Here is a 23,061-nt window from a genome sequence, read left to right as displayed (position 1 = left end):
GTTTTAAAGGGATGGTTAAAATGGCATAGTCTTACTCAAATTCAAGACCTATCTCTTAAAACACTACTCAGCCTTCAAGGTTCAGGTCAAATTTCATCTCTTTCATAAAGCTGTTCTAACTTCTGTAGCCAAAAGTCTCTGCTGCCAGCTAAAGGCCACATGGGATGCTAGAAAAACCATGCCATTTGAAGTTACTGATGAACATGGCTGTAAGTATTAGCTTTTCTACATAATACATTTGTAATTTTATGTTCATTTAATTCTTCTGAACTTTAGTTTCCTCATCTGTAAAATGTGCATAATATTCCCTTCAGTGAGGTCTCAGGGGTTGAATGAAATAAAGTACATAAACCACCAGTGCCTGTCATGTAGTTTGTACTGAATATATACATGTTACCTGTCATTTAACTTTTTCCCTCAATGCTTTATGCTTTTGTAAGTGCTAACATTAAATATAGCTTGTGATAAAAGAAAATGTTTAACTCCTGCCAACCAGTTTTCTTTTTAGATGGAACACTTCCTAATGGCAGTTTTAATGTTATTGCCTTGGTTCAACAAATCAATACCAAAATGAGAAAGATGGTAACTTAATGAGAAAGACGTACTAAATCTTTCAATGAAGGCTTAGTTTATTTATCCAAAGTAAAGACTATTAAAATCCTGGTAAGTATATTGAATTATGAAAAATTTCTTCTTTAAAGAGAACAATGCCAATACAAAATGGTTTTAAATTTCCGTTTTTCAATAGAATGTCAGTATTATAGAAAAAGATGTGTATTTTATGGAGTCAGTTACCGATATATTAGCATGATGTATTAGGACAACAGTGTACCTACCAGTGGTTTCACCCAAACTACACTCCCTATACTTAAACTTAAAAAATAGTAACAGTGATAAATATGGGAAACAATACGTGATTCATGCAACTGAAGATTACAACACAAGAAGTAACCCTAACCTTATAACCTTAACCAAGCTTATATAGTAACCAACCTAAAGGAGAGGGCTGCCCCCGTATAACTCCATTCTTGGTTCTCTCCTCCAAGTCCATAACTTCTTTGTATATCAACTCTGAAAAAGAGGAACAAAAACAAACTTTTCAGTCTGAGAGCCAACCTCACAGGTATCTGTTTTAAGTTGAACATTTTTACACACATTAAAGACTTCTAATAGTGTCCTTTCAATGGTAAAGTGTCCCTAAGTGTCAGTCTAAGATTCAAAGGTGTTTGTAACAATACCCTGATCCTGAACAATGGACTATACTGAAAGAACAAAATCTCTGGTATAACTAATGTTCCTAAACTTGGATTAAGGATAGAGCTGGGGTTAGAAGCCTTATCTTTTTTACTCCACCAGAACTCTGTACTATACCATATCATTCTACACATGCTCAGTTCTGTCTCAGTGAGAGCTTAAATCACATTTGTTTCATTCATGTCTTATTTCCTGGTTGTGGCACAGTAACCTAGTACATTGCAGGTGCTTATCCAGATATCTGTTAAAAGACTTAAGTACAGAAGTGTATGGAAGCCTCTTTAATCGGGATGGAATATACACTTTTTTAATATGAAATTGTCAAATTGGTTTCCATACAACACCCAGTGTTCATCCCAAAAGGTGCCCTCCTCGATACTCATCACCCACCCTCCCCTCCCTCCCACCCCCCATCTACCCTCAGTTTGTTCTCAGTTTTTAAGAGACACTGATGCTTTGGCTCTCTCCCTCTCTAACCTTTTTTTTTTTCTTCCCCTCCCCCACAGACTTCTGTTAAAAAAAAAAAAGCAGGTAGCTACACTTCAACTCCTTAGGATTTGAAGCATAACATGCTATCACAGTCAAGATTTTCCCATGGGAACCTCATTTTTTAACTGGACTTCTGGACAGTGGATGGACTGTGTGAGCACTGTTCCAACTGAAGAGAGATGCCAAATGCTGCCTTGAGGTCCTATGTGCCTCCTGCCCTGCGTTCTTCTAAGTGATCCTGAGGTCAAGTGTGATGCACCATAAGGGTAAGAATATCTACTTCAGAAGAGCCTTCTAGTCAATGCTACAATCACCATTATGCATCACCATATTTGAGTCAGGAATCCTTTGAGAACTGCATAAGCACAACAAACCCTCTTCTGAGGAAAATGTACAAGTAGAGAATGTTGCCCAGAATTTCAAGGAGTCTGAATTTCCTTCAACTGATAAGGAATCTCTGATTATAAGGTAAATTGAGTGGATATGTTGAAATGAACAAGAGCTAGAGACACCTAACTTTCCTTGCTATATTAATCTTTTTGGGCTTCGAAGGAGAAAAATAGGATAGAGGAAGGAATGAAAGATGCTTTTCTTTAAAGAAAAAAAGGGGAGAAGAACCAAAGCTACTTAGGAGTACTAAGTAGGCAACGCAACATGTTAAGTTAATGGCTCTGCCAACAGATTTTTCTTTCTGTTGTAATGCTAAACCTCTTAAGCAGATCTTTAAAAAGGCAGTTTGCAGGGCACCCAGGTGGCTCAGTCGGTTAAGCATTCAACTTGGCTTTGGTTCATGTCATGATCTCGTATGGGATCATGGGGTCTCCCAATTGGGAGATCGGACCCATGTTGGGCTCTGCACTGGGCATGGAGCCTGCTTGGGATTCTCTCTGACTCTCTCTCTCTCTCTTTCTCTGCCCCCCCCCTGTCCAAACACTCACCCTCTTTAAAAAAAAGAAAAAAGAAAAAAGAAAAAAAGGCATTTTGTGGTTAATTACTGAGCTACACTTAGACTAGGAGAAAAAGATACAGAATAAATTCCAGATACATCTTTACACACAAACAAAAATACAGTTGACTCTTGAACAACATGGGTTTGAAATGCATGGGTCCACTTATACGTGGACTTTTTTCAACAAATATATGCACAGTACTGTAAATTTTCTCTTATGATTTTAATAACATTTTTTTTTCTCTAGCATACTTTATTGTAAGAATACAGTATATAATACATATAACATTAAAATCTGTGCTAACCAACCATGTTATTGGTAAAGCTTCCAGAAAACAGCAGGTTATTAGCAGCTGTTTTAGGGGAGTCAAAAATTTTATGTGAATTTTCAAGTGCGTGAATCAGCACCCTAACCCCTGCATTGCTGGAAGGGTCAACTATACTGTGTTACACTGATTTTAAGATGCACTTTTATCAGTTTATCTTGGAAATGGGGCTGCATCTTACAATCAATGGTGCCGTGCCCCTGGCAGTGTTTTCTTAGTGGTATACAGCGGTGTGTTTTACAACTGGTGGCCTATTAAGGTTATAAGAAATACATAAATGCCTATTCTAAATGTAATGGTATATAAAAATATCAGGCAAGATATTTTAGTACACACTTTGATCCACAATTACATCCTTGTACATTACTTATTACATATACAGATATACTAGGTTCTACTCAATTCTATCACTCTGGTGGGCTCTAGAGGGTCTGTGTGTTTCCCTAAAGTCAACTCAGAGAAGACTAATCTCTGGTTATTCCTAAAAAGAAAGAATCAAATTCATTCTTCCCGAACAGGTTTATAGACAGATCACTTGTTTAAGTTTGTATCTCCTCACTACCTTTAGCCCTGCAACCATTTTGGTACTTAGCTCTTAATAAGATGTCCTCTGTCTCCATTTTAAGATAAGGTAAAGAAGGGACCAAGTGACCTGCCCAAAGTCATGCGGCTATAAAAGTCATCAAATTACTAAATGACAACAATGCAAATGGAAGTGAACAGGATCTAAAAATTATCTGGCTCCAGTGTTCCAGGGAATCTTTTAATGAAAGAAACACTTTAACATTTCTGTGACAATCAATGTATTATTAATGTTTCCCCACATACACAAAGTACAACTACCATATTAGAGTTGCAAAGACTAAAAATTAACTCGGTTGGGGAGGGTGGGGGTAAAACAGACATTCTACACAATGCTGATGGAAGTATAAACTGCTGTAAGTTCTATGGAAAGTAATTTGGGAATATCCTTTGGCCTGACAAATCTCCTTATAGGATTTTTCTTACAGGCCCGTTCTCACGTGTGCACAACAACACTGCAGAGCTGTCTGTAACAACAACAGCCTGGACACAAAGCTCTTCAAGAGGGAGTTAAATACAGAAATTGTGACACAGTCGTACAGCAGAATGCTAACAGCTTTTAAGCCAAATGAGCCAGATATGTGGAACCAGACAGAAGAATCTTGAAGATAAATGATTATATCAACAAAGCAAATGTGAACAGTATACGACCATTTGTGATTAAAACAGGGTGGGAGAGAAAGAGAGGGAGATGGCAAACACAAGTCTGTGTATCTGTACACTATGGAAGAACATACAAATTTCAGAAAGCACTGATGGGTCTCTCTGGGGTAGGAAACACGAGAGATTCAGATTAAGTCAGGGATGGAGGAGACTTAATTTCTACCTCTGTAAAAACATTAATAATCCTCTTACCAAATATCAGTTATGAATAACAAGTATCTTTAATTTTCCTAACATGATTAAATCAACATAAAGATTCAGATGCTCTTTCAGCTTCATCTCTAAGAACTTGGCGAATGTTACCTTTCCACTCTTCTATTGTATGTTCCCTTTCATCTAATTGCTTGTCAGGTATCTTGGGTGGTGGCTGAAAAACACAAGGGCAGTAATAATTGAGTTGCTTTACTGGGAGTACATAAATTCTTTATAATTATTTGAAGTATTAGAGGCTTTCAAAAATACATCATCAGACCAACCTTCTTATGTAGAGAAACTAATTTTGGACAACAAAATGACAAAAAAAAAAAAAAAAAAAAAAGATGTTGAACTGTCTTTTTCTCTTCCTCCAGTTTTTGAAATTGTCACATTTTATTTATATTACAGAATTGTGCTATGCTTTGGACACAATAATTTGTTTTGCAATTAGTTACAACGTTTTCCCAAAGTGTTCAACATTCTAGCTCATTATGTAAAAGGCAAGGCAAAAAGGTAAGAAACAGTGAGATGTAGCTTTATTTTGTGTCAGGGGTGCTTGGAGATGCTCATTAATTTAAGATACCATTCATGCAAAAACAGAAAAATACCATCATCATTTATCTATACTTTTATTTAAATTTAAAAAGTCTCCTCCAAACCTAACTCTAATTCAGTATATTCTTCAAACATTAAGAAAAGAACTTACAGCTTCTGCTTCAGAAGGATCATACCAGACATTGATATATGGATGCTGGAGGGCTTCATCTACAGAGATCCTTTTAGATGCATCAATTACCAGCATTTTGGATAACAAGTCCCTTGCCTGACTGGCTGTAAAAATAATGATGTTAATGTACATGTATCTCATAAAAGTTTTTAAATTACCATAAACTTCGGAAACTTGACATTATCATTTATCAAAAAGTATATGTTTTAAAAAGAACAGATTTTACTATAAAATCTGGTCATACATATGGTCAAAAAAAAAGATTTACAAAAAAAAGTAACTAAAGTCTTTCACTTTGTTCCATTACCCAGAGAGGACGCTGGGTTATATCCCGTAAGAACATAAACACACAAACACACACACACACACACACACATACTCAAAATGGGATTAAATATATGTATTTATAAAAAGTACCTTTAAGTTTGTTGTGTTCCGAGTCAGCTGGGAAAAGTACATCGGGGAAGAGTTTCTCAAAGCTATATCCAGCATATTTAGGTCTGTTTTCAACGTAAGTCCTTACTGTTGGTTGTAGTTTCTTCATGAATTCAGGGCATGGTGTTCCAAGCTGTTCAATAACTTTATTCCACTGATCAATATCTAATATCAAGTAGCTAAGAAAAATACTCTGTATCTAATGTTCAACACATTAGTCATATCTATATTAAAATGACAAGAAAATGGCATTTAAAAAACCCTAAGAAAGAATGTGGCAGTTATATATTTTCTGTCTTATAGCCAGTTTGTAAAAGGCAATGACTGTAGACAGACAGAAAGGATCAATAAACAAGCTTTGTTAACCTTACTTTGTCTGTGTGTGTGTGTGTGTGTGTGTGTGTGTGTGTGTCTAATACTGATTTTACCCTAACAATGGAAGCTTAAACCTACAAATTCTATATACAAATGATAGGTGACTGAAGAAATAATGACAATTACTACTCACAGGGAATCTGAATTTAAACTGTGCACAATTCTAGAATACAAAATCTGTCTTTTCTTGCAGCTGATCAGAAAATGTGAAGGATAAGAAATATTTCTTATAATCTGTCCTACATTTTTTAGTTTTCTACACTGACAGAAAATAACCTGTAGCAATAAAAAAATGATGGGTCTAACAAAAGTGGCATTTTATTTTGCCACTCTTTGTTTACCTTACATTAATGAAAATGTTTTTAAAGCTCTGAAACTTAAGAAAATGAGTCTGTTTTGGTAAGTTGTGAGGTTAGGATTCCTTGGTCTTTTTCCTCCTAGTCTTTATACTCCAAGTCTTCTCTACACACTAACTCAACTTTTCTTACTGTAACCCAGTGAGTATGGCTTTTTCCACCCCCCCTCCTACAACAACTCTAAGTGTCACTAGCTGATAAACACGTAACAGATCACTGTTAATATGAATACTAAAAGTGGTCAGATGAACAAAAAGAATGAACCCAAATCTACTCATCACCATATAAAACTATTACTGCTAAAATTCTCTGATGAAAATATCAGTATGTTATGTTGAATAATGAGACAGCAACCAAAAAACACAAAACACACAGAACATTAACAAAAGAGGAGGTGGTTGGGGGTAAAAAAACCAAAGGATGAACAGAAGCAACAGACATTTCTAAAATTCATATTAAGTCCTAAGGTACTTCTAAGACTTACTCAAGTGTACAATTATTAGAAATTTTAATGCAAGCCATGATTTTTGATTTAGGTTAAATAAATCAACTCAAAGCCAGCAAGTAATTGTGGATAATTAACTTGAGCAGTTGTCAGAATTAACATACAAAACAATAAATGAGGGAAAGGAAAGTCTATGTCAAATAGCAGGTGGTATTTTGAAAGAGTAATTTAACAATACTTTATTATTAGGGAGAGACAAATACATTATACCTGACCAAGCTGAAGTGCTATCATACATTTTGACCTTTAGAAACTACATTTTAGGCCAAAGGTAAGGATACGATCTGTACCTGGGAACAAAACACCACCTTTGATCATTTCTCCCATGATGCACCCAACTGACCAAATGTCAACTGAAAACAAAATGCAATGACATTAACATAAAGATTTTGGTTAAAATAAAAAAAAATATTTAAACATTAAAAAAAATCACATACACCATGTATACTTTAAAATTATAGAAAGCAGTATAAAATAAAAATGAGTGACAGTGAATGTGCTCTAACTACCAGCAGAGACTGTATGTCCTACTGCCAGATGCAGCCTACAAATATTTCAGCTTCTTTTCTCAACAATTTTTGAACTATAACAGCCACAAACTTTACATCTGTTTACGAAACCCATATATATATGTATATATATATGAATGTACCATGTTTATTTTCATTAGAGAACACAAGGAAGTTCATCACCTAACTAATTAAACTGCTGCAGCAGCACAAGGATACAGTCCCTTCCTGGAAAGAGGATTTTGTGGCAAACCATTTCTCCCATAATGCACCCCACAGACCATAAATCCACTATATGTTTGCAGCACAAAAGAAGGAAAAGCAAAGCAAAAGGTCATTAAAATCAAAGAAGCATAATATGATTGCATTATATAAAAACTGCAAAACATCACAAAAAGAAAAAAGTGATTTTAATTTTAGCTAATGGAATAATTTAAAACACAAAATATTTTTCAAAAGGCTTTGATTCACAAAAGCAAACATGAAGTATTGCCTTTTAACTACACATCTAATTTTAAAGTGAGAGCTATGCACAGAAATCACATAATTAAGAAACCTATACATTTTGTCTCTAAAAATTTGTTTATAAAACAGGCAGAACAAAACACAGACTTTACAAATAAGGCTGAAAATGAACACGAGGTAGCAAAATTTAAATAAAATTCTGATTCTATTTTGAGGCTCAACTGTGCATTATACTCTCTCTTTAAGTCAAATAAAAGAAAAAAGCATGAGCAGAAATAATCTAGTATACTAAAATAGTTACACAGAAAGAATGTTTCTATGAACAATTACAGTTAAAAAGTTAATCGAAAGCTCTTCAGAAATTTTCAAACTGGATTTCAAACTGGATAAATGCATTAAAGAAATCCTATGTTTATTCTGAATCAGAAGTAATTTGTCTTCTTGGCAATGCCATGTTACATTTACCCTACTATCCCAAAAGGAACAAGTGCTTAGAGAACGAGCAAATAATCAATTAAGAAAACTTAAACTTTTTTCTCCACCTAAAGTTTTTTAAACCCATATAGCCAAACTGCTTTGGTTTAAGTTAGTTTTAGCTGGGTACAGTATGAAAGTTCCTACAGATTTATTATCTACAGAGTCTCCTCAATGACTCACTGACTCTTATCACTCTAATCAATGCTGAAAAGAATCTGCTAGACACAGAAAGGGCAATCTCCACCTGTTTCACTAATACACCCTGACATTTTATATCTTTGGTCTGAAAATTTGGTAAAAACAGGAGAGTACATGGCTAAATTTGTTGTGGTAATCACTTCATAACGTATATAAACACTGAATCACTGTGTTGTACACTTGAAATTAATATAATATTGTATGTTAACTCTACTTCAATTAAAATAAAAAGGAGAATAGGTGGCTGCAGCTTAATAGAAGAGGGGAAGAATGAGCAATTTAAAAAGAAAGCCTTAGAAACTTGCATTTGTTTTTGAAGTTTCCAGGCCCTTTTTGAGAGCATGAAGAAAAGGGCAAAAGTATTAGGGAGAGGCGCCCATGCTGGTAGACTTATGAAATTAGAAGTCTGTACTTTCTAATACACTCAATAAAGAGACTGCCAGCTCATTACAGAATCTTAGGAACAAAGTTGGTAATAAATTTTGGAAATCCTGTAGAATTAAAGTTTCTCTAAAATGTTATATTAAGGGGCGCCTGGGTGGCTCTGTCGGTTAAGTGTCCGACTTTGGCTCAGGTCATGATCTCGTGGTTCGTGGGTTCGAGCCCCGCGTCAGGCTCTGTGCTGACAGCTCAGAGCCTGGAGCCTGCTTCAGATTCTGTGTCTCCCTCTCTCTCTCTGCCCCTCCCCTGGTCATGCTCTGTCTCTCTCTCTCAAAATTAAATAAACATTAAAAAAATAAAGAAATAAAATAAAAATAAAATTTCATATTAAAATACATATGAGTTTTGGGGTGCCTGGGTGGCTCAGTCAGTTGAGCGTCTGACTCTTGATTTGGACTCAGGTCATGATCTTGCAGTTCGTGGGATCCTGGGATCAAGGGATTAAGCCCTGCCTTGGGCTCCAAGCTGACACTCTCCCTCTCTCTCTGTCCCACACCTGTGCGCATGGGCACGCACACTCTCTCTCAAAAATAAAAATAGAAATAGAAATAAATACATATGAATCCTTATGATTCAAAACTTTCAAGAACAGAATTTTAAAGGAAAAAGTAATACTCATAAATCAGTTCAAAGAACAATTTTTTTTCCAGGGTTTTCATTTTATGGAAAAAATCTACAACAATAACTTTTTCCTATAGATTTTTAGAGAATGGCAAACTTTAGTTAAAGATCCAGGACAAAATTTATATAGATAACCTTAAGAAAAACGTTATTTTTAAACAAATTTCAAAAGCTGCAAGCGTGGGAAGATACTGTCTGGGTTAGTGAAGTCTCTCAGAACATAATGAGCCTAATTCAAACAAAAAACTAGCTTTAAAGGGTCAAACTGCTTAGTCTATTTGGCAGTTTAAATATATTCCATTATATCACAGTTTCCAAAAAGCTTTATGGTAGCTTGCAATAAAAGACAAAGTTGTTAAAACAAATGGCGGTGGGTGTCACTAAAAGAAGGAAGTTCTTATGTTTAATTTTGCTGCTAATGTTATCATGAGTGAGCATTACATTTAACTCCATTTCCTGAGGCAAAAAAAGGCAATAAAGTGATCTCCACAATTCTTATCTAAGACAGGAAAGCATGCCAATTCTTCATAGGATAGTTTCTCTTGATGTTAATTTCTGGTAGGGAGCTATGTCCCAAAATCACATTTACAGGTCACTGAGTGACACAATATCCATGACAACCAATAGTTTTACAGCAAATGCAAAAGCAATCTTCATGCTGATCACTTGAAGTATCAACTCTCAAAAGAAGAGTCTAATATTAAATCCAACTCACCAAATTCTAAGGCATACAACAATTTTAGGTAGAGAGTAAGAAAACAGAACAGCATGCTTACTTAGGAAAGAATAATTGTAAGTGTTTATTTTTAATTAATTCAGAAAAGCAAAGGAAATTAAGCTAAAACCCTCCGTTCAATATAGTCTTTTATAAAAAAGAAATTTGAAGATTAATATAGTTTCTTGATTCAAAGTAAACTGCTTGCTGTTCTAGATTTCTTGATAGAAAAAACACCTAGGTCCTTTTCTAGGGAGTATTTTGGATGAAATTGCATTTTAAAAGTTATAGTTTAAGTTAATAATAATCCTGTGCAGATTTATTCATCTCCTAAATATCTGAGTGAGATTCAACAATACTTTTTTTTTTAATTTTTTTTAACGTTTATTCATTTTTGAGAGACAGAGAAACAGAACATGAGGTGCAGAGAGAGCGAGAGGGAGACACAGAATCTGAAGCAGGTTCCAGGCTCTGAGCTGTCAGCACAGAGCCGGAAGTGGGGCTCGAACCATGAACTGTGAGATCATGACCTGAGCCAAAGTCGCACGCTTAACCGAGTGAGCCACCCAGGCGCCCCCAACAAAACTTCTTAAATTCTATATATGTACATATATGTATAAAATTTCTAAAAATGCATGAACTACATGCCTGATAATTTTCAATCTTGATTCTACTGTTGAAATATATAATTGAATATACCCATATACAATAGTGCTATTTCTTTAAGGCAGGATACAAGGCTTTGATGAAACACTGTTTTTCCCCAAAGACCACCTTAATTAATTATCCATCCGCTTTGCAGAATGGCCTCAATGCAGCTCTTACAGTTTACACTAAGTGCTAGAACCTTAGTTTCATGGGATTGGAAATATGTTCAAATATCACCAATGCAAGTAGGATTGTTACTAAAAACAAACTGTCAATCTACCACATACTTCCTAAGTCCCTGTTAGAAATGCTCATTTTCTGGGCACCTGGGTGACTTGGTTTAAGCGTCCGACTTTGGCTCAGGTCATGATCTCACATTTTGTGAGTTCAAGCCCCGCATCAGGCTCTGTGCCGACAGCTTGAAGCTCTGCTTCGGATTCTGTGTCTCCCTCTCTCTCTGCCCCTCCCTCGCTTATGCTCTGTCTCTCTCTCTCAAGAATAAACATAAAAAAATTTAAAAAAAGAAATGCTCATTTTCAAGTTACAGGCAAACAAATGGCATATATTGTTTCAGGGGCAATAGCAACAAACTCTTTATCCAACTGTAGTGTTGACTGTTATGTACTTCTATTTAAATAAACAGGGGCCCCAAGTTTTTCCAAACATTTATGACAAAATTTATAGTTACTTTCAAACTCCTGATGAACACCTCAGTGGTACATTTAACTCTATGCACTTCCAGCTTAAATATTTACATAATAAATCTGATAAACAAAAGCCAGTAACAGTATTTTGAGTAAATAGTGTTTGCTGACCGTTTTCTTTGTAGCCCATCCCTAGGATGACCTCAGGTGCTCTGTAGTAGCGAGTCACTACGTAAGGCGTCATCATAAAACTAGTTCCTGCAGTCCTGGCCAGTCCAAAGTCAAGAATCTTCAAAGTGCAGTCTGATTTTACCACTATATTACTGGGCTTTAAGTCCTTCAAAATACAAAAATAAAAAATGGCTGCTGTGATATATACAAACATTTTACAGTTCACAAATTGTTAGATCAGTTGTAAAATAATTCATGGTAATTGTTATAATTTATCTCATTACAATCCGTACCACTGCTCAGATTCTTTGTAACAGGTAATTGTGAGACATTAGCTTGATGGCATTTTTCACTTATGAATACATACTTATTACAGAAATTAGCAATGGAAATTATGATTAGCTAGAAATTTTCAATCAAGTGCAATAAGAGCAATTTTGGAAGGTATTTTAAAGCTCACATAAGAACTGTTACAGTAAAATAAACAGAATAGTTAAGGTAAGCATTTATACTCATTTGTATACTAAATTACCAGATTTTTAAAAATCTCATTTTAAAGTCACAATGAGCTTTATACAGATAAGTCAACGGGCCATTCTATTGACAATCCAAGACCTTTCAAATTGGCAGATTTTCAGGGTGCTTTGGTGGCTCAGTCAGTTAAGTGTCTGACTCTTGGTTTTGGCTCAGGTCATGATCTCACAATTCATGGGTTCAAGTCCCACACTGGGCTCTGTGGCTATAGTGCGGACCCTGCTTGGGATTCTCTCTTTCCTCTCTGCCCCTACCCCACTTGCTCTCTTTGTCAAAATAAATAAATAAACTTTAAAAAAAATTAAAAAAAAAAACACACAAACTGGCAGACTTTCATTTGTAAAGGACTGAAATGATCTTTTTTTAAAGTCATTAATTATCAGTTTTTTTCAGCTTAAAAAAAATTTTTTTTAATGTTTTTTTAAATTTGTTTTTGACAGACAGAGAGAGAGAGAGAGAGAACAAGTGGTGGAGGGGGCAGAGAAAGAGGGAGACACAGAATCCGAAGCAGGCTGCAGGCTCTGAGCTGTTCACACAGAGCCCAAAGCAGGGCTTGAACCCATGAACCCAGAGATCGTGATCCGAGCTGAAGTCAGACGCTCAACCAACTAAGCCACCCAGGCGTCCCATGGACTGAAATGATCATAACCAGTCTTTCCATCACTGGCTTCCCACTTTAAATCACACAAATGTGTTCGTAAAATTGTTGTCTGCCCATAGAAGTAGAACACCATTGTCTTGGTGCCACTAATCCATAAAATACTAGCAGTTGATGCTACTAAATAAGGTCCTTGTGAAGAATTTTCTACCTGCCCAACCTTAAGGAATTCTATGCTATGATCATTAAAAGGAAGGCAGCAGCAGCATAAACACTCATGACTTTCAAGTCCAACACACTTTGTCTGTTAGCTCTGATGAATCTTATTATGAACCACGAAACCAAAGAAAGCAAACTCAATGTATCTGCCCACAAACACATTCCATTATGGGTACAGACATGCAGTACGTAACGTTGAATATCAATGATTAATACAAAAGAAAAAAAGCTGGCCTGTAAGACATTGTTTACACTTTTGTAACACCTATATCCAGAAAATCATGTATGTTGTCTTTAGCATATTTTGATAGGCAATCATGAATGGGTTTAGAAGATATGTACTCCAAGGGCTTTTTCAAATTGAAAATAGATATCAACAGGGTTAATGAAATATAAAATGAAAGTTTTCATTACAGCTATTTTGTACATATAATGTCGTACTATTTACAAAACACATTATCTCAGCAAATACAGCCTGTTCAAGAATTACATATTGCAAAACTGAAACTACTTCAGTGTCTACTGTGATGGCTAATGATTAATGGCTCTTTACACTACTACACTATAGCCTAGAAGTAAGATGCCAACCTTAAATACTTTATTTTGGAAAGATTAAGAGCAAAATATAATTTTTTTACAAATATGTTTTGTCAAGAAAAAAGTCAACAAAATGCTTCAAAGACTATTACCTGAAATTCATCCTTGTATCAACTTACAGCTTTCCACAGATGTAACACTGCTAACTATCCATGAGAAGAACTAAATTTGCATAAATTTGTGGCAGAGGAAGTAGGATTAATCTAATAACCCAGCTTCTCCACGGTATTTTTCAGTCTCCTCACAGACAAGGCCTAACCATGATTAGCTCTAGTCAATGGGCTGTGAGTGGGAGCAAAGAGCAGAAGGGCCAGGGGCGCCTGGGTGGCTCAGTTGGTTAAGCGGCCGACTTCGGCTCAGGTCATGATCTCGCGATCTGTGAGTTCAAGCCCCACTTCGGGCTCTGTGCTGACAGCTCAGAGCCTGGAGCCTGCTTCAGATTCTGTGTCTCCCTCTCTCTGACCCTCCCCCGTTCATGCTCTGTCTCTCTCTGTCTCAAAAATAAATAAACGTTAAAAAAAAAAAAAAAGAACAGAAGGGCCAGTGCACGACACCCTGTTGTCTCTTCCTCAGCTCTGGTGATTAGTACCTTCCAAATAGTGGACCCTCTGTCAAGCGAGCTTGCTGAGCACCTATGTCCTTACCCCACCATGACCTACACTGGATATGTAGTATGGGCCATAAACCTTAGCTGTGTTAAGCTCCTGAGAATTCAGGGTTTATTTGTTACCATGACATAGCCTAGTTGTACCACTGCGATTTGAAATAAGGAATATCTATTTGGTCTCTGTCCCAATTACTGGCACAGAGCTCCTAAAACCCTTGCATTACCTAAAAGAGCACTAAAAGTGAAAGAACTACTTTTTGTTATTCCTAAGAAGTCCCATCCAACCAAACCAGAGTTTATGTTAAGGAGGTGACTTTTGTTAAGTTCCAAAGATGGGGGGCTGGTTGCCAGGGGCAACAACAAAATGATTAGAGGGTCAGAACTCTCAGCATTTCCCACTCAGATCACCAGGGAGAAGAAGGCTAAAGACCAAATTCAACATCAAAGGCTAATGATTTAATCAATCATAACATGTAATGCAGCCTCCATAAAAAAAAAAAAAAAAAAAAAAAGGACTGGTAAGGAGAACTTGCAGGCTGGTGAACATGTGGAGGTGCTGGGAGAATAAATCTTGCTCAGTACATCTCTCTATCTGGCTGTTTCTGAGTTATGTCCTTTGTAATAAACTGGTGAGTTCCCTGAGTTCTGTGAGCCGCTCTAGCAAATTAATTGAACCCAAGGAAGGGGTCTTATAAACCTCTGAATTATAGCAGTAGTTCAGAAGCACAGGTAACAAGTTGGGTTTGTGACTGGCATCTGAACAGTGGGTACTTCTGGGCCAGATCCCTTAACCTGTTGGATCTGATGCTATCTCCAGGTAGGTAGTATCAGGATTAAGTTAAATTATCAGATACCCAGCTGGTGTCCAGAAAATCTGAGAAGTGTTTGGTGTGGGAAAAACTACCACACATTTGGCGTCAGAAGTAGTACAGCAATAGTGTAAGAGCAAAGGAAACACACAATGCTTTTCTTTTACACTAGTCTATTTTAACACTGAAATTAGTACTAGAAGTGGGGTGTTACTATTATAGACACAGAATCTTGGCTTAGCAGATTGAGCAGCAGGCAGCAGCGAAATTAATATCAGAGGTTGGAAAGGTGATCCAGATTATATAATAGCAATACATTTCAGGATCCTGTCACTTGCAGTAACTTGGAAGGCACAGCACTCGTATACTGAACCTGAAGCTCTAGAACAAGGGTTAACAAATTAAGGCCTATTTTTGTGAAGAAAGTTTTATTAGAACACAGTTCTCTTCATTCAATTACCTACTATATACAGCTGCTTTTGTGTTATTAGCTGTTTTGTGTTAGAGCTAAATAGCTGTGAGAGAGACTCTATCATCTGCAAAGGCTAAAAGATTCTCAAGTCTTTACAGAAAAATTTGCTGACCCCTGCTCTAGAAGAGATTGGGAAGCAAAACCTTCATAATGTGTGCTGATGGCCATTGGGCCGCATTTGAAAGAACTGGCCACTTTAAAAGCAAAAATGAAAGGGACCCGGAGTCTAAATTTTCAGGACCTTGCCATTCTAGAAAAGCTAAATGCTACTGAACCCTTAAAAAATGGCAGATTGTCCAGTAACTCTCTCCCCCTCCCAACCCAATATATACATTTTCCTTGACTTCACAGTGGTATTATGTCCCAATAAAACCTCCTAACTTGAAAATATCGTTAAGATGAAAATGCATTTAATATATCTAACCTACTGAACATCAGAGCTTAAGGCCACCCTACCTTAAACATGCTCAGAACGCTTACATTAGCCTACGGCTGGGCAAATTACCTAACGCAAAGCCTGTTTTACAAGTCAAGTGTCGAACAGCTCATGTGATTTATTGGTGGTGTCCTGAAAGTGAAAACCAGAATGGCTGTATGCGTAGGGAAAGCTTGCTACGTGCAGCAGCCGTTCACCCTGTGACTGCGTGGCGGCGGGAGCCGCGGCACTGTGACAGAGTGCTGCACCACATTATCGCTAACCTGGGAAAGGATCAAATTCAAAGCACGGTTTCACACCGTACTTTTCACACCACAGTAAAGTGGAAAAATTAGGTGGAGCCCCCAGGAGGAAGGGACCATCTGTGCTCCTCCACCTTACTAATGAGCCAAAGTCAGATGACTTGTTTGAGGCAATGGAATGTGAGGGAATATGTTGTACACCAAATCTGAAAAGTTCTCTATATTTTTAAAATTTTTTTTTAAAAAGTTTATTTATTTTAAGAGAGAGAGAGAGAGAGAGAGAGAGCGCGCGCGCACAAGCATGGGAGGGTCAGAGAGAGGGAGGGAGAAAGAGAGAATCCCAAGCAGGCTCCACACTACCAGCACAGAGCCCGACGCGAGGCTTGAACTCATGAATTGTGAGATCATGACCTGAGCCAAAATCAACAGCCAGACGCTTAACCAACTAAGCCACCCAGGCGCCCCGAAAAGAAGTTTTAAATATGCTTGATTTAGCTTGGCTCTTGCTCCTCCATCTTTCACCAGGAGGAAGGGATGTGCCCCAGGGAGGCACCCTTTCAGCCTGGATGCTGAAACGTGAAGGTGGAACAAACCTGGGATCTGAAGCAGTGCCACACGGCCAACCCTGCAGACCCCTGAACAAGCAATAAACGTTGTCTTATGCCACCAATACCTTGGATTTGTTTTTCATGCATCATTTCCACGTAATAATTCTGAAAACCCTGGAGGGAAAAAGACCAGTAAGATCTTTCAAAAACTTGATGAAAATGCCTCAGACTTGTCAACAGAAGCCTGAAAAGTTAAAGGTAGACATTAAATCCAAGAATGCAGAATCAGTGACTAACAACTGTGCTGTGAAAAGAACTGTAATTAAAAACAAGAAGCCTCCTAAGTTTCTGAGAGAGTTGTATTGTCAAAGAGCCCAGGGGTGCCTGGGTGGTTCAGTCAGTTAAGCACCCAATTTCGTCTCAGGTCATGGTCTCACATGTCGTGGGTTCAAGCCCCATGTCAGGCTCCACAATGACAGTGTACAGGCTACGTGGGATTTTCTCTTTCCCTCTCTCTGTCCTTCTCTCTCTCTCAAAAATAAATAAATAAACTTAAAAACAAAAACAAAAACAAAAACACCTCCATTAGCCTGTGACTCTTCTGGCTTTAAAACAGTAGCTCTCAATTCAGGGCAATTTTGCCCTCAAGGGATATTTGGCCATGTCTAGAGACAGTTTTGGTTGTCGTAACTGGGAAGTACTGGTGGGATCTAGTGGGTAGAGGCCAGGAATGCTGCTAAACATTCTACGAGGTGCAGGACAGCTCCTCAAATGAAAGAATTCTCCATCCGAAACATCAACAAGGTCCAGGTTGAGAAGGGTTGCCTTAAAATGACACTTGGGCTCCCCAATATTTTACAGAGAGTAAGCTGAGAAGGCTGAACAGCCCCCAAGGAGAACAGTTTTTTTTTTTTTAAAGTTCATTTATTTACTCTGAGAGAGAGAAAGAGACAGCATGCAGGGGTGAGGGGGAGGGAGAGAATCCCAAGTAGGCTCTGTGCTGTTAGTGAGGAGCCCAATGTAGGGCTTGAAACCATGAATGTGGGATCACGACCTGAGCTGAAATCAAGAGTCAGACGCTCAACCAACAGAGCTACCCCGGTGCCTCCCGAACACATTTTCTAATAAACACTTCAGATATATTTAAAAGGATAGTGGAAAAGAAAGACTCTTCACATAGCAGAGCCAGGTACCTCAGAGAACAGTGTACAGAGTGTTCCTTGCAGAACTAACCAAGGGATATTCCTCATCCCCAAGGGAAGTGACATTCACAATGCCTGCCCAACAGCATTCCAAATTACAAATAATCAGTGTCTGAGTTTTTCAGTTTCCCCAATGGGATTGTTTACTATGGTTACCCTGGCCTGGTGTGACCATCATATCTAGGGGATGGGGGCAGGGGGAGTAAACAGGAGTGGTCAGATAATTTGATCATTTTAGCTTCTGGACTAAAAGGAACAATGTCTTGATCCGAAGTAGAAATTACCATGTATCACTTGGGAAATAAATGTCTTGACAGACTAGGACTCTGGGTTATCTCCCCTAAGCAAGGGGTGAGTGTACTATGTGTGGCATAAAGGGGCAAAGAAGTGTTCGACAGCCTGAAGGGTAGTGTACGGCAGAAACTAATGCTCACCACCATTTCGAGCTCTGCCTCTCCACATTTCCCTGTCCCTTATAGTTAAGCAGGTCCTCGTGACTAGTTCTGCCAATGGGCTCAGAACAGAGGTGATGTGTGTCACTTCCAGGCCAAAGCTAGAAAAGCCAGTACACACCACGTGGCTTTCTCTTCGCTGGACACAATGACTGGCAACTATGCAGATGGTGAAGCTTGGGTCTCTTGACTATGTGGAAGGAACCCCATTCCTCCCCCTGCCTTGTACTGAAGCCCTAAGAGATGAAAATTCAGATTATTTTACCAAGTAAGCGATTTTAGATCAGGTTGGGGTGAAGGGTATTTAAAAATTTTTTTAATGGCTATTTATTTTTGAAAAAGAGAGCGAGCGAGACAGAGCGTGAGCAGGGGAGGGGCACACAGAGAGGGAGATACAGAATCTGAAACAGGCTTCACGCTCCAGCTGTCAGCACAGAGCCTGACTCGAGGCTCAAACCCACGAAATCTGAGATCATGAACTGAGCTGAAGTCAGACACTCAACCGACTGAGCTACCCAGGCGCCCCAGGGTGAAGGGTATTTAAAATTAGTAGCAGAGCAGAGAGATGAGCATCAGTTGTGGCCTCAAGACCAGCTATAGGAGAGGGTGCTGTAGTTTATCCCATGAAACTTCTTATAACTTCCTCAAGGAACAGACGTCAAATAAAATCCTGGAGGAAGAGTCTCCAGAACCTACTGTATGAAGGAAATGGGAACAAGAGGCACCAGAGGTGTCCTACAGTGGGTCCTGTGGTGCCTGTTCTGATTCCTGATTCAGGACTGAGGCACTCATTCTTCTAGCTGCTGCCAGCGTTGGGTGCCGAGTTTGCAGCAACTCTCTCCAGGAACTGCCTTCAGCCACAGAGAGCAAGTTTTCCAATGTCATGCTGCTCCCCAGAGCAAAAGTCCAGTTAAGTCAACAGCTGAGGCCTCTGGAGTGACTGCATCCAATTCAATTTCTCCCTCTGTCCAGTTTTACTTCCTTTACTCCCTCAAAGATGCTGATCCCCAGGGGAATCCCCAACGAACTTCTTACATGTGTTATCTGTCCTAGAGATTTGTTTCCCACATAGCCTGACCTAAGATAAAAGCACAGACTTCTTCACAGTATGTCTCTTATTAGCTCAAACTTATTATGTAAATTTTCTACAGTTGTACTTATTTTTACCACTTTATCTATCCACACTAAGGGAGTATGTTAAAATATCCCAATACTGGGGTGCTCGGGTGGCTCAGTTCGGTGAAGTGTCCAACTTTGGCTCGGGTCATGATCTTGTAGTTTGTGGGTTCCAGCCCGCGTCGGGGTCGGGGTCTGTGTCTGTGATAGCTCAGAGCCTGGAGCCTGCTTCAGATTCTGTGTGTCCCTCTCTCTCTGCCCCTCCCCTGCTCTCGCTCTCTTATTCTTTCTCTCAAAAATAAATAAACATTAAACAAAAAATTTTTAATAAGTATCCCAATACCGTTGTGTCTGCATAATTCTTCTATTTTCCACAGTTTAAACTCTGTGTATTGTAACTCCACTTCATGTATAAAGTTCTTGACAGTTACTAAATAAGTGAATTACACCCTTTATCCTTACAAAGTCACTGAGAAATGCTTTCCCCCTGGCTCCATGATATTCAATTTACCTGACTAAATAGAATTACCCTTGTTTTCATGTTTCATTTTCGCAGTACATCTTTGCCAATGCCTTTGCTTTTAGCCTTTGGAAGCTAGTTACAACTGTTTGCATTACAGAAACACACAGTTGTTGTTGGTAGTTTTGTGTGCCGAAACCTGAACTTTGTTCATTAAGGGGTTAATTCCCTTTATCCATTATGTTACCTATTGGTCTTCCGTAATTTAATGTTCCCTTTTTATGTTTCTTGCTATGTCTTTTGTTTCCTATCTTTTGTCATGTGGTCTGTGATTTCTGTTACCCCCGTTAATCTGAAAATATTCTATTTGGGAGATTTTACTTCACTAAAATCAAATTCATTTCCATGGTGGCACACTACTCTCCTAGTCCACAGGGCAAAAGAAACAAGCAGAAACAAAACCCAGAAGTTGAACTCATTCGCCTGTCACAGAATAGGAATATGGGATGAGGAAGATAAAACACCTTCCCATTGAAAGAGATATCTCCTATGTTGCTTAAAGATGGCATCAGACATAATATTATAGCAGTTGCATATGCAATATACAAAGCAATTCAGTCAGAACGATAATTAAGGATAAGCCTAAATATGTCACATACATAACGGTCTGAAAATAGTTAATCTGAGAACAAATCTGTTTTCATTTTGAGTCAGATTATTTGACACAAGGTAGCTCAGAGAAAAGACAGAATTCCAATGAATTAAATACTTTTCAAGAAATTTCTCTCAAATTAAATGCTATACTTTTCCAAGAATAAGCTAGAATTAAAACTAAAATACAAAAAACACACGTCCACACGTTCATGTCAGCATTGCTCATGATAACCAAAAAATGGCTAACAACCCAAATGTCCCTCGAGTGATGAATGGATAAACAAAATGTGGTATATATCCATAAAGTGAACTACTGTTTGGCAATAAAAGGAATAAGTACTGATACATAATACATAGAGGGATGAACCTTGAGAACATTACTCTAGGGAACAGAAGCCAGACACAGAAGATCATGTTATATACAATTCCACTTGTAAGAGATGTTCAGAACAGGCATATATATGGAAACAGAAAGTAGGTTAGTAGTTGTGTGGGGCTGGGGGCAAAGGGAACAGGGAATAACAGAAATGGAAGGCTAACAGGTGCAGGATTTCTTTAAGTGGGGTGAAAATGTTCCAAAATTAGATCGTGGTGACAGGTGTGCAACCTTTGAGTATAGTAAATAATTATTATACACTTTATAAATTGTATGGTATGGGAATTACATGTCAATAAATCAGTTAAAAGCTGATTACAAAAATATAAAATATTTCTGAACATCTGAGAAACAACTCTGATGAATACTCAGTTTTATATCATTGGTAATGATAGCAGGATATTTATATACTGCCTCATTTCAAAGCAAAACTAAGCTTATTCTACTCCATATAAACCCGTGAAGTACAACGCCCCAAAATATGATTAAAGACAGTGATGTCAGCAAAAATGGAAGAGTAGACTGCTTCACAGAAACGCCAAAAAGCAGAGCAAAATGGATCAGAATACTTTTTCAGAAATCTGGAAAACAGTCAAATGTTCACAACAACCAAGTAAACATAGAATTGAGACAAAGGCAACTTAAAAAACAATAGGCAAGAGTGTGGTGTTTTTACTAGTCCTGTCCTACCCATCTTCCTGGCTGCCCGCATTCTCAGTGTGGGACTCTTGTCTTGGGCTAGAGAGGGGGCATTTCTCAAAAACACTGCAAGACAAGTGAATAACCTATTCTGCCTGTGACAAAACACTGAAGTTGAAGAAAACAAGATGTGGCATATATTCAAGAATACAACATACACATAATAGAAGTTTCAAATAAGAGGAAAAAGAAAAGGGGGTAGAAAAAAAATTGAAAAAAATGAGTGAAAACATCCAAATTTAATGAAAGTCATAAATCTACACATCCAAGCTGCTCAATAAACTCCAAGGATAAAAGCAAAGAGATCGTCACTGAGACATATTATAATCAAACCGTTGAAAGCCAAAGACAAAATGAGAACCTTATGAGTCAAGAGGGAAGCAACTTGTCACTTGTAAGAGATCCTCAATGGTATTAACAACTGATTTCTCAAAAGCAATCACAGGTGCCAAAAGGCAGTGAAAAGACACATTTAAACTGCTAAAAGAAAAAAAAATCCAAACAAAAATTCTGTATCTAGCAAAACTATCCTTCAAAAGTAAAGGAGAAACTTAAGACACTCTGAGATACAGCTATGGCAGTTTGTTGTTAGTTACACCTGCCCTATAAGAAATGCTAAAGGGAGTCTTTCAGGTAGAAATAAAAGGACACTAAATAGTAAACTGAAGGTGTAAGAAGAAATAAAGAAAACCGGTAAAAGTCGTTACATAGGTAAATAACAAAGGTCAGTATTACTGTGTTTTGGGTTTCTAACTCCTATTCACCCCCACCCCACATATGATTTAAAAGGCAAATGCACTGAACAATAATAACATATCTATCTTATTGGGCACAGTGTATAAATATGTAACTTGTGACAACTACAACATAATGGGGGAAGAACAGACTGTATACAGGAGTAGAGTTTTTGTATGCTATTGTATGCTATTGAGGGTAAGGTGGTAATAATCTAAAACAGATTCTGTTATAAATTGAAGAGACTAAATTTGCAATCCCAATGGTAACCTTTAAGAAAATGACTGAAGATGACACAGAAAAGGAAATGAGTAAAGAATCAAATGGCACACTACTAAAAAGCAATTAAACACAAAAAAAGCAGCAATGGAAGGACTGAGAAACAAAGAGATACAAAATACAGAAAACAGCATGGTGGCAGAAGTGAATTCTTCCTTATCAATAATTGCATTGCATGTAGATAGATTAAACTCTCCAAGTAAAAACCAGAGAACAGCAGAAGGGATACAAGAAAATTGATCCTATTAAGAGATTCTAAAGGAGACTCACTTTAGATTCAA

At 37.7% G+C, this 23,061-nt stretch overlaps 1 protein-coding gene across 4 annotated transcripts in view; it reads right to left on the bottom strand.

The window, feature by feature from the left end:
- Positions 1–23,061, bottom strand: part of MAPK8 (mitogen-activated protein kinase 8) — a 97,778-nt gene that overhangs the window by 4,690 nt on the left and 70,027 nt on the right. For 3 of the 4 annotated variants that reach the window (XM_019444871.2, XM_019444869.2, XM_019444874.2), the window contains 6 exons: positions 11,746–11,911; positions 7,138–7,209; positions 5,603–5,785; positions 5,165–5,289; positions 4,567–4,630; positions 994–1,071 (listed from right to left, as the gene is read on the bottom strand). In XM_019444871.2, the coding sequence (XP_019300416.1) occupies positions 994–1,071; positions 4,567–4,630; positions 5,165–5,289; positions 5,603–5,785; positions 7,138–7,209; positions 11,746–11,911 (688 nt within the window). Of the gene's footprint in view, positions 1–993; positions 1,072–4,566; positions 4,631–5,164; positions 5,290–5,602; positions 5,786–7,137; positions 7,210–7,584; positions 7,657–11,745; positions 11,912–23,061 lie in introns of all 4 variants that reach the window. The other variant, XM_019444870.2, reaches the window with a different exon arrangement.

This window comes from Panthera pardus, unplaced genomic scaffold (assembly GCF_024362965.1).
Source record: "Panthera pardus isolate Hobbes unplaced genomic scaffold, ASM2436296v1 HiC_scaffold_22, whole genome shotgun sequence".
NCBI lineage: Eukaryota > Metazoa > Chordata > Mammalia > Carnivora > Felidae > Panthera > Panthera pardus.
This window is presented reverse-complemented; position numbering and strand designations above follow the sequence as displayed.